At 35.1% G+C, this 16,734-nt stretch overlaps 1 protein-coding gene across 11 annotated transcripts in view; it reads left to right on the forward strand.

Annotated features, from left to right (window-relative positions):
- The window catches only part of REPS1 (RALBP1 associated Eps domain containing 1), a 99,922-nt gene that overhangs the window by 57,447 nt on the left and 25,741 nt on the right, over positions 1 to 16,734 (forward strand). For 5 of the 11 annotated variants that reach the window (XM_069077235.1, XM_069077236.1, XM_069077229.1 and 2 more), the window contains exon 10: positions 3,817 to 3,897. The exons of 3 other annotated variants lie outside the window; for them this stretch is intronic. In XM_069077235.1, the coding sequence (XP_068933336.1) occupies positions 3,817 to 3,897 (81 nt within the window). The remainder of the gene's footprint in view (positions 1 to 3,816; positions 3,898 to 16,734) is intronic. 3 more of the 11 variants (XM_069077237.1, XM_069077233.1, XM_069077234.1) reach the window with 1 other exon arrangement.

Here is a 16,734-nt window from a genome sequence, read left to right on the forward strand (position 1 = left end):
TATATCTGTGTCTATATTCCAGTGTACTGGACTTTATATCGGATCTGTTTTTTAATTATGAACTAGAGATACACAAATGAGATGACTTTAAAAATTTTTTAAAGTAATGAAAGCCGTCATATATAAAACTTAGTTTAAGGTTTCTTTAGTGTCATTCTAGTCTTTTAAAGCATTTATTAGACTAACATGTTTATTGTGAATAAATACTGCATAAGATTTTAGTATGGAAATTTATAAATTTTAAGTTTAATAAGTTTAAAATTTAATTGAAAACACCCTCCATTTCTGTTACTTAAAAATTCACATTAGCTGAACCATTTTGAAGTCTTTTACAACTCACCCACCTGAAGCACATTTAAGAAAAAAGATGGACTGTTTTTTCTTTTACTCACACTAGTGTCAATTAACCATCAGCAAATTAGCGAGTTTATTCTAGGAATTGAAGATAGTATAGAAAATATACATAAGCAACAAAACCTATATTAAGAGCTCTGTTAAGAGTCCAAAACAAAGGAATTTCTATTATAAATGTATCATTTTCTTTTAATTTAACCTATTATAATTTTTCCTTAATAACCTAACTTTTTAATGTCATTTTCGTGTTCTTTTTATTTTGAACCACATTTAAGATTGATTCTGAGACAAACAAATAATAGTGTTGTAGTATAGAATGTAGGTTTCATATTAATTCTCATTTGAAAGGCATCAGTTAATTGGTTCCCTTTTCTATGAGAATCATGGCATATAACACAAATGCTCACCTTCAGGAATATTCTCAGGTAATTTGAACACCTTCAGGTAATTTGGGCAATATGGAAAGAAAAAAAATAACATCTCAAATTTCCACAATTTTTTTTGTAATTAATTGTGACAGCTATAATGACCTTCATGCCATGATACTGAATAAAGAATGATAGTGTCACACCATTAAATTCATAAATTTGAAATATGGATGGAAAGCCATTAGTGATTTTTATTCAGTGGCCAAAGACAAAGAGAACATGAAGATTAAATTTGGAAGGAACTTAAAGGTCTACCAGGGATTTATAAAAAGTGAGGAAAAAAATATTGAAGCTATTGTTTTTCCAGCTTTTGTTCTATGGGGGTAAGGGGTAGTATTTTTTTTACATTGAAATTTTAAAAAAGAATATATAACACTTAACATTTATAAAACCATTCACTCAAAACTGATCTGGGGGCTAGATAGTACAAGTATTATCATTCCTTTTTGCAGATGAAGAAAATAAAGCCCTGAGAGATTGACTCATGCAAAATCATATTGATGAACATCTGAATCACAGTCTGAAGCTAGGTCTCCTGACTCCAAACCTAATGATCTGTCTTCTGTGTCACATTTACATTGCTTTTTTTATTAAGACAAGCTCCTGGTGGCAGTATGGAAAGAGCACTGACTGGAGTCAGTTCCATCTCCATGTTTGTTACCTTTGTGACCATGAGCAGGTCACTTAAATTAGCCTCAGTTTTCTTATCTGTGAAAGGAAGGGAGTTGGACTAGATGGCCTCTGAGATCTAGTTCCAAAGAAAGTTGTGGTCCTTAATGTCCCTTAATAAGACTAGATACTTTTATTCATTAAAAACCTATTATTGGATCTTTCATCTTTATAACTATTTGTCTTTCATTCTAGTAACAGCAATTCATATTCACATAATGCTTTATTTAGGGCTACAAAGGGTTTTTTTATGTATATCTTTTTGCTTTATCCTCACAAATAACCTGTAAAACTAGGTGTTATTCATTATTCCATTACAGATGTGAAAACTGAGGTGGAGGTATTTAATTCACTTAACCAAAGTCATAAAAAAACAGCAAACCAAGGACTCAAACCTACATCTTCTGAGAAGAGTAATTGCTGTACTCATTAATGTGGCCAAGTTATAGTCCTAATGGTGATTTAAGAAACAGTTATACTAGTGTAACCAACTTTGATATTAAGGACTTTTATTTATTATCCATAGTGTATAAAGATCAAAATTATTTACATAAAAACATGTAGTTGTGAAAGGAAGAATAAGCCATACTCTCTTCGGAGTTTTAATCAATGAACAAACTTTTGTTTAGTACCTACTATATATCTTGCACTGTTCTAAGTGCTGGGAATACAAAGACAAAAATGAAATGCCCTTGCCCTCAGGGAGCTTACATTCTAAAACTTAAGCTATTCATTTGACCTTTGAATAAAAATTTCCTAAATCAAATATAGTTTAGTATTTATTTCATCTGTGTCCATACAGTAACAGTGACTAATTTATTTTCCCTAACATTTGTTATTAGTAAAAAGCAAAAAGTACAAAGATTTTCTGGTAAAATAGCTAAGGGGAATGCTGAATTGTCCTTTTCCTTCCCCAGGTAATTTCCAACAGTTTAACCTAAAATATAGAACCTTAGACTTGGAACAGACTAGAAATGTTTATTTAACATTTTGCTTCTTAATATTTTCTCAAATTGGGTCCTTCTGAAGTGATAGGGAGATGTTAGAGGCACAAAAATTCCATTCTGAAGTACAGATGGAGATTTGGGATGATGAGGTAGATGTATATGTATGTTGACATTAGTGTGTACATATAGCATTTATGTTGGTTTCTCCCTCCCATTTCAAAGGTTAGTTGTCCTCCTATCCCTTCTCTACAAAAAAATGTTTTGAGTTTACATAGTTATCTGTATTAGAGGTTGCTATAAAAACTAAATTTTATATTGATAGTGTTAATATTATTTTCCCATATGAAGATTCTTATTTATCTTCTCACTAAACTCTTCTCCAAAATAGGCTTTTTCATTTTGAAATTTTACCTGCCATACATATTAAAGTTGACCCATCATTCCACTGATTTGTATAGAGGTATAATTTTTTCAGTGTACCTCTTTTAGAAGAGTAATGTTTTTTTGTATTTAAAGATATCATTTGTAATACATACTATGATGCTTGATTTGCTCTCATTGTGGCTAATTTTTCTAGCATGAATGGGGATGCCTGATTGGCAGTTCTGTCTTGTTACCTGGCATGGCCATGTTCTGTAGTGCTGATTGCAGGGGTTGACTTGCTACAAATTGACAAAAACTCAAATATGTATTCAAGAATTCTTTGCATTATGTCTCAATTATATATAATTTAATATCTATACATTTGTATTAAGTATGTGCACATACATAATAGAATCATCTTTCAGGGGTTGCACTGCTAAGTCACACTAGAATAATATTTGCAACTAAGAACTTAATATTTATAGCTTCATTAGATTCTGCATCAGCAATATTTTGAACAGACTTTTAGTTATTTTTCTAGAATCAGGGGTGGTGGGGCACTTGTGACCTTAATACTAAAAGGATTTGTTCTATAAAATTTGGATTCAGTTAAAAGGCGGCATTTAAGGATCTAGAAGGCCACATGTGGCCTTAAGGCTAAAGGTTTCCCACCCCTGTTCTAGGTAATTCTCCTAAAGGACTTTTTTTTAAACTCCTGAAAATCATATTCAGAATAGGTCACCACTTAACATTTTACTTTTCAAATCTTTTGTTGTGCTTTTCTGACCCTCAAATTTCCAACATTTCCATAGAGGTCAAAATAGATCATACATCTCTGGTCATGTTAAAGTGGTACACACATTTAGGAAAGGAAAGTAATTGGAACATGTAAGATATTTATGAAAAATAAATAATGTTATGGTATTTTATTCTAAGTGAGGCCTATGACACATAACTTGCAGTGCAACTCCTGAACTACTTTGCTAAATCTTCTCCAATGATCTTTTACTCCATCTTTCTCATCATGCTGACTTGTCTCTCCTCTGTCTGTTCAGCAGTGGGAGACATTTAGTGAACGCTCTTCAAGCTCACAAACTCTGACCCAATTTGATTCTAACATTGCACCAGCTGATCCTGTAAGTCAATCACTTAGCTTGCTTGTTTGAAATTAATTTTATTAACCCTGAATTTCCATTCATTGTTTTGGTCTTTTTTTTTTTAAGCTGTTATGCATGGTTCAGTGGAGTGCTTAAATGGGAATGGTGGCAGGCTCTGTTTTTTTTTTTTTTTAATTTTGTGTGCTTACATAGTGGGAAAAATATTTTTGCCATTGTCAAATCTGTATTGTCAAATCATCTTAACATTAGTGGGAAAATGTTATTTTAAAATCTGTAAAATGGTTGTCACATCTAAAGAAATGATCTGTGACAGCGAAATTAGTTAATTGATTTCAAGTTTTCATTGGCTAATTCATTGTTTTATTGATCATATCCAAGTGTTATTGCACTGTTATAACTACTATTTTATTTGTATGCATTACACATTTATATATATGCTTGTGCTTCTGTAAATATTTATGCAATGTCATTGTTTAATACCGCAAATGGTGTGGCTTTGAGCATATTTGGTCTGGGTTCTTTGCTATGTTGAGTTCTGTTGAGGTTTTTTAATTCAGTATAACATACATGTTGGTCTATGAGTTTCATTATATAGCTGAAACTGTATTTTGTCTGTAGTTTACTTGTGTTGCCTTAGGAAAGGCTACAAAGTTTATATCAGTTTGACAGATTCAGAACCTAGCTTGAAAGAGGTTAACTTTCTACATATCTAAACCACCCCCAAATTCTTTTAAAACTTTAACCCTTTTAGTTATTCTTCATTCATCTCTTTTCACTACTTGACTTTTTCTTCCCTTTGTTGTCATTGAAAGAGAGGAATGTGCTAAAGCACTTTCTTAAAAACAAAAAGGGATAAGTAGAAATCGAAGAAGAGTATAAAGGGAGGTAGGAATGGAGGACACTGGGTTAAGGAAGATTTGGATAAAGTGACAAAAAATAATCTTGTCTTGTGTATTTGACCATTGATAACTAGCATTTCTTCACTACGGGGAAAGTGTTCTTTCCTATGTGTGTTTTAGATGAGTGGTGTGAAAAGGCAGCTGTACCTCATTCCATGAATACTTGAAATGAATGGAGCTTGGTTGTGCCTTAAAACTTTTTAAAAAATGTATTACATAGGATTATAGATGTAGAGCTGGAAGAGACTTAAGATTTCATCAGTTCTGATTCCTTCATTTTACAGATGAGGAAACTGAGTTTCAGAGAAGCATACTGACTTGTTTAAGGTCTTAGAGTAATAAATGACCAATATGGGATTTGATCCCTCACATTCTTTGAGTTTAAATTCAGTTCATTTTCCATTGCATAAATAATATTTGTATTTGATTGGAATATTTAAAGTGCTACATCCTACAGTAGCATGGACATCATGTTTGAAATTTTACAAGTATTTTATCAGTCTGTCTGTGGTTAGTCTGAGGGCAGATTAATTAGATTAGCCATTCTTTTTCCTTCTTTATGTCAGACTTAAACTTTTCATTGTTTATTTACATCTGTACCAAAGAGTGTACAGAGGAAATGGAAAGGAAATGAAATTCATAAATTGCCAATTTACTAATTGTTAGCTGTAGTAGCATTTCCTGGGGAAGAATTAACATTATTTGGGAATTTAAATTCTGATATTATTCCTGTCTCTTATTGACACAATTTAGTTTATTGCAAGTACTTAATGAAAATGCATTAGTGGCAGGAGAGTTTTAATTAGCAATGGAAAAAAATTGCTTTCATGAAATATAATGAGTTGGATTTTGAAGGTTATCACTTTGTTTCCTTGGGCTTTTGTGAGACTCAGCAAGAATGTTATACAGAACAACCTGTATTTCAGTGTTGTGGTGTAAGTGCTTCCGTTTCTTTGTTCTGGCTTTAGTTTTAGCATTTATTCCTGTTCAGCTTAATTATTTGTTTAGGAAAGAATTGCGATTCCAGCTCTTAATAGATGAGTGAAAACCAACATGTTTTTTCTCCTTGCTCGAGGATTGAGGGTTTTTTTAAAGATATTTTCTTACCTTCTCATACCATAATGGTGTCAGGAAGCTCTAAGGAAATGATAAATGGTTGCACAAGATACAGCCATATAATCTTTAGACTCAGTACTTTAAAAGCTATCTGGCTACTTAACTGAGATGACGTCAGACACAAGAACCACTTCATGAGGATCCCACCATTGGACAATACTGATTGCCAAAACTTGGGAGATATAGTACCTTGTGATTATGTTTGGCTTGGGCATACAATGAGGGAAAACATCACCAGAAGTTCTCTTACTTTCAGTATGTTTGATGATTCTATTCAGTTAACTTCAACTGTCTTCTATACACAAGAGCTGTTTTAGGCACTTTAGTATTTAGTGAGTTATAAAGATAAGTAAGATGTCTTTTCCCTCAAGGAATTTGTAATCTGTTGGGAAAACTAAATTCCATCTATAGGTAAATATAATAACGATACCAAGAACGCATAAAATTGTGACACTTTTAAAGACTGAGAGATCATCTCTCTCTGGTTGAGTGGAACAATATAGAGAAGTTGGCATTTTAGCTGAGCCTTGAATGTGAAGTAGCCTCGGTAGGTCAAAATAGAGGGGATGACATTTTAGTGATGGAGAAAAACCTGAATAACATCATAGATCTGGGAAAGTATGGGCTAGGGTTCAGGAATGGCTGTATAGAACAAGTGAAAGTAGTATAAGATCAGCCTGGAGATGGGTAGGTTGGAAGCAAATTGAAAAGGTCTGAGAATTAGTATGATTGTAGTCTTTAAAAGGTTTATAAAGAAGGGAGAATGTTGTCTCAGTTTTCAGAAAAGCAAAGAGAATTAACAATCCAAAAATAGACTAGTGAGCTAAATTTCACTCATGTATTATTAAAAAGATGGTTTATTGACATCTAGAAAAGAAAGAATTGGGGGCGGCCAGGTAGTACAGCAAGTAAGAGTACCGGCTCCACTGTCGGGATGACTTGTGGATCGAATCCGGGCTTAGACACTTAGCACCCACCCAGAAACACCTGGCCATGTAACCTTGAGCAAGTTACTTAACCCCAATTGCTTAGGAGTGGCCAGGTGGCTCAGCTAGTAAGAGCACCGGCTCCAGTATCGGGATGACCTGGGGTTCAAATCTGGGCTCAGATACTTAGCACCACACACACAAATAACTGGCCGTGTAACCTTGAGCAAGTTACTTAACCCCAATTGCTTTAAAAAAAAAGAAGAAGAAAAGAAAGAATTTAAAAGGGAATCAAATAAATTTAAATTAACAGAACCAGGAAAATAATGTTTGTAGTGACCAACAGAATATAAAGGAAAACAGCACTGAGAGATATCAGATCTCTAACCAATGCAGTAATCACTTGTGACTTTAGACAACTTTTGGTGGAAAATGTCTTCCTTCTCTTGGCAAAGGAGCAGTAAGCTATTGGTGTGGAATGAGGCATACATTTTTAGATATGACCAGTGTGTTGATTTGATTTATTTACTTTGTTATAAGGGAGAGTTCTGTGCATTAAGGCAAGCCACAAAAAAAAAAAAATTATTTGTTTAAAAAGAATACTGATAAGTCATGCTGAGTAGCCCATTTCTTTCTTTTTTTTAGATGGGATTACTATATTTGTAGATTAGGAGAATGCTGAGGATATAGTTTACCTAGATGTTGACAAAGCATCTGACAGTCACATGCTATTCTTATAGACAAGATAAAGATATATGAGCCAGATGCAAATATGTTTAGGTATGTTTGAAACTGGTTAAGTTGCTAGACCCAGAAAGTAAGATATTTATTAATGGTCCACTGTCAGCTTAGGGAATATCTAGTGTAGTGCCCCAGGGATTTGTGCTTTACCCCTATGCTGTTTAACATTTTTTATCAGTAACTTGGATAAAAGTACAAGTGGCATGCTTATCACATTTGCAGATGACACAGAACTAGGAGAGGCCCACAGAAACCTAAAAAGATCTTAAAAGAGTAGAGTAGAACAACAGCAAAGCATATTAGCATAATAATAAAAAGGTGAAATTCAGTAGGGATGCATGTAATTGTAAGTAGAGTCTTACAGTTGTGTTTTTAAAAATCTTCATAAGTATAGTATGGAATGGGTGTGACCAGATAGTGGTTCATCTGAAAATGTCCTGGGGTTTTAATTGACTGCAAACTAAGGCTGTCATATGACAGCCAGAAAAAGTTAATTTAGTCTTTGGCTAAGAGGCACAGTGTCCAACATAGGGGAGGTAATACTTTCCTAAATCAAGTACACTGCTGGGTGGCATACCTCAGAAGGATATTAAGTGGGGGAGCATATACAGGAAGAAAACCAAAAGACAGTACGCCACAAGGTTTTGACTTTTGGAGGTTCATGTGAAGTAATTGGAGATGTTTAGTCTGGGGAAGAGAAGACTGAGGGGACACACATTAGTTATTTTCAAGTTTTTGAAGAGCTTTAAGGGCTGTAAGAAGGATTAGACTTGTTCTATTCACCTCCCAGAAAAGAGAACCAGGAATGGTGGATAGAAGTTAAAAAGAGGCAGATTCAAGCTTGATATGAGAAAAAATTTCCTAGCAATTAAGAGCTTTACCACACTGAAATTGCTGAGTGGGTTCTTCACTAAAGTTCACTGCACAAAGGCTTCATGATCACTGGGAGATACTGTTGAAGTATTATATATATACTTGTTCAAGTATGGGTTGGAGTAGATTCTCACCAATCCTATCTAACTCTTAAATTCTGTTACTGTGGAAGGAAACTTTACAGATGACCAGGTAAGAGAAAATCAGGTTGTAAACTCTGGAGTTATTGGGGCCCAGGAAATGTGTGAGGAAGGATTCATATGAAAGAAGTATTGCAGACGTATACTTGATAGGACTTGGTACTTGAATATGAAATGAGGGAAGCTAGTGAGGAATAGTTAGATTTTGAGCTTAATTAACCAGAGAATGATGGAAGATTAGCAGGTTTTAAATATTGGGGAGACATTCAGGTAGCAGATGGTTCAGCAGAGACTCAGGGAAAAGGCTGAGAATGCACATTTAGGAATTACCAGCATAAAGGTAAATAGAGTAGAGAAAATGACCTAGGGAGAGAATATGAAAAGAGGTCAAAGAGAGGAAGCTTTGAATGAGACCAAAGAAGAATAAAAAATTGGGAAAAGAAACAGAAAAAGTGTCACAGAAATTAAGGAAGGAAAGGATATTAAGAGATGGGATATAGCTATCAAATAACTGAGAAAATTGAGGACTGAGAATAGGTCATTAGATTTGGTCAGTAGTGTAAAACTCTCAGAAGTAAAGTGGTAGGGACAAAAGGCACATTTTTAAGGCATTGAGTGAATAGGTATAGAGGAAGTGAAGGTTGTGATTATATGTTCATTCTTTGCCTTTGAAGTGGAGGAGAGATGATATCTATTAAGCAGATAGGATCAAAGTGATTTTTCAGAATGTGTGGAGGACTTGAATATGCTTGTTATACAGAAGCCAGTGGAGAGGGAAAGATTGAAATTGCAGGGGATTCTTGGAGCAAGTTTGGGGAGCAAGGAAGTGCAATTAGGATTGAAGATTTAGTCAGAAGAATTAAGAAATTAAGAGTTGAGAAGGTCTGCCTTTTCTTGATTGAAGGAGAGACTAAGTGAAGGCATAAAGAAGGGGAATGAAGTGGATAATGATAGTTGAGACTTTCTATTGATAATTAATAAATAGGAGTATAGACAGTCTGATGAAGAGTGAGATGTTGGAAATTTAAAGAGTAAGGACAAGGTTTGGAAATTATTTTGTATAATCTTATAGGACATTAGTAGAATAAAAAGGTTGCTATGTAGCATGGAGTGCCAGGTGAGATGGTGTAGCACTAATTTTTAATGGAACCAAATGGCCCAAATTCATGATTTTCTTCAGCAGTTCTTAGCTGCCCAGAAGAGGAAAAATCAGGTGGTGAGTGTTATAGATTAGTAAAGAAGATACATCAGAAGGTCCAGGGAAAGGATCCCAGGTTTTGGCAAATAGCAGATTCCAAGAGTAAGGTAAGAGCTAAGGGGAGATAGTAGTTGAAAAGTAGTTGAAAAAGATTATTGAGTTTGAGACCTTAGAGGTGGATGTAAGCTCCTTGCAAGTAGGAAAAATATTTTCCTTTATTGAATTTGCATCTCCAGTGCCTAGCACAATGCCTGGCATATAGCTTCTATTTAATAAATATTTATTGACTATAAATGATAAGATTCAGTTACAACTACACTATCAGGTGGCTTAAGTGTTATAAATGGTAGGGATCAGTGTGTAGCCATCCTAAGCAGTGTGCTTAACTACACGTCATCATGTATTCCATGAGGTGGAGATCATTGTCATTAGGGTAGTATTGACTGTCAAGGAATTGTGAAACCAATGTGTGAAAGATTATCGATATATGTTTGTAATCTGGCTTTATTGACTTAACCAGGGAGTTAGGAAGAGGAATGAGCCTCTCAGGCTCTTTCTGGTACTAGTCAGTTTATTTTGTTAATATAGAAGTTGGATTGTCATACATATTTGTTTACCTATCTATCTCAATAACTACCTCAGTGAGAGAGAATTTAGAAGTGGAAATGGAGCATCAGGCAGGGGTTGGAGTCAGAAAGTGTCCTTTTTCTTTTTAAAAAATTAGTTTAAGTTTTACACATTCACTTTTGTAAGATTTTGTTTTCTAAATCCGCCCCCCCCCATCCCGCTCCCTCCCCAAGACAGCATGCAATCTGACATAGGCTATACATTTATGATCAATTAAACAAGTTTCCACATTGGTCATGTTATGAAAAAAAAAATGAGAACAAAAGGAAAAAACCACCAGAGACAAAACAGAGAGAGAAAAAATAGTATGCTTCAATCTACATTCAGACTCCATAGTTCTTTCTCTGGATATGGATAGCATTTTCTATCCAGAGTCTTTTGGAATTGTCTTAGATCACTGTATTACTCAGAAGAGCTAAGTCTTAACAAAATTGGTCATTGCACAGTGTTGCTGTTACTATGTACAGTGTTCTCCCTGGTTCTGCTCACTTCACTTAGCATAAGCTCATGCAAGTCTTTCTAGGTTTTTCTGAAATCTGCTTGCTCACCATTTCTTATGGAACAATAGCATTCCATTACATTCATATACCACAACTTTTTTAGCCATTCCCCAATTGGTGGGCATCCCCTCAATTTCCAATTTTTTGCCACCACTAAAAGCTTCTATAAATATTTTGTACATGTGGGTCCTTGTCCTTTTTTTTTATTATCTCTTTGGGATATAGACCTAGTAGTGGCATTGCTGGATCAAAGGTGTGCAGTTTTGTAGCCCTTTGGGCATAGTTCCAAATTGCTCTTCAGAATGGTTGAATCAATTCACAACTCCACCAACAAGGCAAATTTTCCTACATCTTTTCCATCATTTATTATTAGGAAGCATCCTTTCTCAAAGCATTCTTGTATGTTGTAGGAAAGTAAAAAATAAGGGCACGTGTTACTTAATGCAAGCATCTCCAGTGGGTCAGTTAGCCTATCAATGAATTACAAAACTTTTTGATGACTTCTGCTGGTGTGCTGCCAGCAAATCAGACCATCAAAGGCATCCCAAGATACTGGTATTACTTTCTTAGTAATTACCAGGATTCCCTCTTAATCCTAGATGACTATAAAACTTTTGAAGAAGTCAGTATATAAAAAAGAAAAGCCTGCTTTTAAAAAGTCCATTTTTACCTCTGATCATTTATTCAGTTTTGGAACAGCTAAGTCAAGTTTCATCAAACTTATTAATGTGAACTTATTTTTCATTGATATTATAGGCAAATAAATTTATACATTCCTTTGCATACTCCTGTAGAAGTATTGTGGGGAGTAGTGGATACAGTGCTGGGTTTAGAGTTAAGAACTATATTCAGTTCAGCCTCTGACACTGACTAGCTGTATGTTAAGTAAATAGCTTAACATCTATGTGTTCCCAGGCAGCTCCTTAATGACTTTAAATACAGTACTAAATCATAGGCCCAATATAGAATCTGTTGGTAGAGAGAATTCCTGCACTAGAACAAAATTACATGTCTTTTGCTCATATACACTCATCATTATATCTGAATATGTACTATTTATTTGCTCAGGAATGTAGTTGACAATACTTTTTTTGTGTTTCTGGAAGCATTCTTGAGGTGATTATATTTGCCTTAGTTGTTTACTCAGCCTCAGAGTTTTTATGTTTGTTCCTTTTTTATGGAAAAACATTCTGTTAGTGCTAAATGGTAATGTCAAGTCTGGTAAGCATGAGGATTTTTAAATTTATTTTAATGAATATAAAAATTGTTTAAGTTCTCCCTTTTATAGTATGCATACCTAAAACTTAAAAGATCGTGATTAGAGCTTAACATTTAAATCATTGATATATTATTCTTTAAGATGGAGTGGTGAATGCTATTAGGATTCAGGAAAGGGAAGCAATGTGTATTTCCCCCTCATGTTTCTGAGACCTTCCACATTGAATTAAATACTTTCCATATATCTATTTTTTCAAAATAAATTCTGTTATGGGGTAGAATGACAGTCACTGCCCTCAGAGGACTTAAACTTCAGTTGGAGAGATGAGAAACATAAGAAACATTTAGAGAACAATACAAGACAAGATACAATAAATTATTAAATTGAGTATCATGAGGTGCTCTAATATATGGCATAGATAGCAATACTGGATTAGTAAAGTCAGAAGAAAACATTTTTACATTCATGAGGGAAAGATTTTCATGGTGGAGGAGAGAATTTAGATATGCTTTTGAAGATTGGCAGGGGTTAGATGTATAATGAGAAGGACTTTCAGGATAGGAGAATGTCAGCCAAGAAATTCAGTGTATGCACAGAAAGGGTGGGGAATATTATTTATTTTTTAAACTGAATATGGGGCCCCTACGATGCAACCCTAAGTAGCCCTTTGACTTGACCTTCTGATTCTCTTAAGTTACTTCTGTAATATGATGAATTCAGAAAAAACAATTAAGTTCAATGGTTTTTTATTAAACACTTGCATTCATTATTACTAAAATCATGTCTAAGAACAATCCGTTCAGCTATCTTAAGTTTGCTTTTATAATTTTTTTCTGTCATATGTAAAAAAAATATATAAATTTTTATCATTCAGAAAGTTCAGGTACATGAGTAGTCAGTCATACCCATAATTTTAAGCATATAGGACAGTAGTTCATATTTCTTATAAGTTTTATACATTGTACATATCCTAGTCAAAATTCTGCTGATATATTTAAGCAAGGAACAATAATTAGCTCATTAATTTTTATCAGTATGTAATAGCTAGCATTTGTGTAGTACTTTAAGGTTAGCATTGTATTTTATGTATATTATCTCATTTGTTTCTCACAGCAACCCAATTGGGTGCTAATATTATCCCCATTTTACAGATGAGGAAACAAGTGACTTACTCAGAATCACACAGCTAGTAAATGCCTCAGGAAATTTTTGAACTCCGGTCTTCCTGACTCTTAAGTCTAGTACTCTAATTGTCATATCACCTAGTTGCACTAATCTACATTCTCAGTTATAATTTGTTAGCATTTATGTCTATGTTGTTATACTAGTTGCAGTTTGTAAAATGACAGTTCATATATTTAGGCTGCTTTTATATGGTAGAGTTCCAGCTATTGAGGTGCAAAAGTTTGTCTTAAACTAATAAATCATTAATTCACATTCTGTCATTGCCAAATCCTTTGATATTACCTTTGTAATAAGCTTTGCATTTACTCCCTTCTCTCCTCTTCCACTGCTGCCAATCTTGATCAAGGTCCTTATTGTTTCTTGTCTTGGACTATTGTAAATAGTCTCTTTGTCTTTAGTCTCTCCCTTCTTTAATCTATCTTTTACCCAAATTAGTTTTCCCTCTGCCTAGGTATGATCACTGTCACTCAAAAAACTTGACCCCCTTGCCCACCAAATCAAATAGAGCCTCTTCAGCCTAGCAGACAGCTTCTTCCACAGTTTACCAACCTGTCTTTCCATTTTTATTTCACAGAACTCCCTTTCCTTCACTCCATGCTTTAAGCAAATTGTACTACTTGTTCCCTTAATCATTCTGCCCTTTACTGCCACCACACATTTCATACATCCTATCTTCCTTGCCTGAAACAAATTCCTTCCCACATCATTGGACTGTTGAAATTCTTTTTCTTTAATTATGCTCTTATTTGCCACTTAGACCAGGAAGCTTCCTTCCTTTCTCTCTCCCCACCCCGCCTCACAAACTAGAAGAAACCTTTCCCTCCATGAATTTTTCTCAGCATTATATTCCACTCATTATGTAATAGCTAGCATTTGTGTAGTACTTTAAAGTTAGCATTGTATTTTATGTATATTGTCTCATTTGATTCTCACAGCAACCCTTTTGGGTGCTAATATTATCCCCATTTTACAAATGATGAAACAAGTGACTTACTCAGAATCACTTGTAAAAAAATGTATTTTAAACATCTCTTTGGTACTTGTCTCCACTGTGTTCATTAAGGGAACATCAGTGTTTTTATTCTTTGTATATCCATCACCTAGAAATATTTTAGATACAGTGGTTATTTAGTATGTGTAGTAAACATTTATTGAATTGTTATCCTAAATGAAGAAATAAGTTTAATTTTTAGCTTTCATCTAGTAATCATCAGGTAGCCCAGCATGGAAATGCATTCATTAAACAAACCAGTGGAATTCTGGAAATAGTTACTAAATGCCTGTTAGCATAATTGGACTCTTTATCCAGCTCTGGCTGAGTCATTATATTGCTTGTGTAGGTGCCCAACACCATTGCACCATTTATTTTTCCCTTCTCTCTGTTGTAAGTCTTTCTGTTTCTTACATTTTTATTATGGGTCAGGTTAACAAGCATTTTTTAAGCTCTTCTTATGTGCCAGGCACTGTGTATTGCTAGAAAAAGAAAGAAAGGCAAAAACATATCCTGCCATCAAGAAGCTCACAGTCTAATGAAGACAAACCATCAGTGTAGAAACAAGGTATATGCAGGATAAATTGGAAATGTACTCAGAGAGAAGTCAGTAAGAGTAAAGAGGCCTAGAAAAAACTTTTTTGTAGAAGGTGAGACGTTAGGTGAGACTTGAAGAAAGCCAGGAGATAAAGGTGAAGAGGAAGAGAATACCAGGCATGGGGCACAGACAGTGAAAACGCATGGAGTGTTTGGAAGCAACAGCAGCTAGGCCAGTCACTGGATCATAGATTACATGAAGAGGAGTAAGGTGTAAGAAGGTAGATGGTAGAAGGGGACTGGGTTATCAAGGACTTTAAAAGCCAAACAGAGGATTTTACATTTAGAAAGTAAGGAGAATGACATGACCCATCTTGTATTTTAGAAAGATCACTTTGGCAGTGGAGTGGAGGAAGATGAACTGGAGTGGGGAGAGATAAGGCAGGTTCTCAACTGCATAATTGAGGAGGGAAGAAAAGGTATGAAAGGATTGTCTCATCACACTGAGGAACCATTGAGATAATACAGCATAAATTTGTAGTGGACCTGGTCAGCTCAGTTTAATCATTTTTCTCCAGCTTTGTTCAGTAGTGCATAGTAAATAATCCAAGGCTGGGGTCTGATTGGGCAAGATTGACAGTAGAATAAGGGGGCATGGGACTTAAGTAAAGAGGATAGCATAAAGATAAATGAACTGGTCACCAAGAGTCAAGATGGGGAAAGGCAAAGTGTAGCCTAGTGCAGTAATGATAGCTTGGGAAAGAATTAAAAGATGGAGAGATTAAAAATCTTGGTGAAGATAAAGAACAGGGTTATTAGGCAGAGATGGAATGACAACAGACTGTGATTAGATAAAGGAAACTCAAAGTTAATGAATGTGGAAGTGATACATTTCTGTATGATGATTAGAGCTATGATCATTTCTGTATGTAGCTGAAGTAGGGTGAAGTTGTAGGTCATGGGAAATGAGCAAGTTGAGGAACTAGAATGGCTAAGGTATTTAATGGAGTTCTTTAAAATGGCTATGTTGTAGTCCCATAGTATGAGGTGTAGGGGTAGGGGAAAAGAGAAAAACTGAGGTAGGCAGTAAGCTCATTGAGAAAAGGTCAGAAAATAGTACCTACCACTTTTGATGGGGTGATGAACCTCAGTAAAACAGAAGTTGCTGAGTTATAATGGTAGAAGGTGGAAGAGTCTGAAAGGAGACCAGTCAATCATTCAGTAAACATTTATAAGTGCCTGCTACGTACCAGACATTGTGCTGAGTGCCAGGGATAGAAAAAGAGGCAAAAGACAGTTCCTGCTCTCAAGGGACTTAACAGTCTAATAGGGGAGACAGCATGCAAACAAATATGTACAAGATAAATAGGAAGTAATTAACAGAGGGAAAGTATTGGAATTAAGAAGGGCTGAGGAGGGCTTCCTGTAGAAGGTGGGATTTTAGTTAGAACTTAAAGGAAACCATGGAGGTCAGTAGTTGGAGCTGAGAAGGGAGAGAATTCCAGGCATGAGGGACTACCAAAAAATGTCTGGAGCTGAGAGATGGAATGTCTTGTTTGTGGAATAGCCAGGAGGCCAGTCTGACTGGATCAAATAGTGATGTGTCAGGGAGTAAGGTGTACAAAGACTAGAAATGTAGGCAGGAACTAGGTTATCAAGGGCTTTGAATGCCAAATAGAGGGTTTTGTATTTGATTTTGGAAGTAATAGCAAGCCACTGGAATTTATGGGGGGGGGGGGGGGGTGAAGAGCATGATCAGATCCACACTTTAGGAAAATCACTTTAATGGCAGAATGGAGTGGGGAGAGACTTGGGGCCATGTCCAGAAATACATCTTTCTTTACTTTCTGATGCTCACTTCTTTGTCAGAAGGTAGGTAACATACTTTATCATAGGTCCTCTA

Source organism: Petaurus breviceps, unplaced genomic scaffold, assembly GCF_028583685.1.
Source record: "Petaurus breviceps papuanus isolate PSGF00001 unplaced genomic scaffold, PetGlider_PUasm1.0 90977, whole genome shotgun sequence".
Taxonomy (NCBI): Eukaryota; Metazoa; Chordata; class Mammalia; order Diprotodontia; family Petauridae; genus Petaurus; species Petaurus breviceps.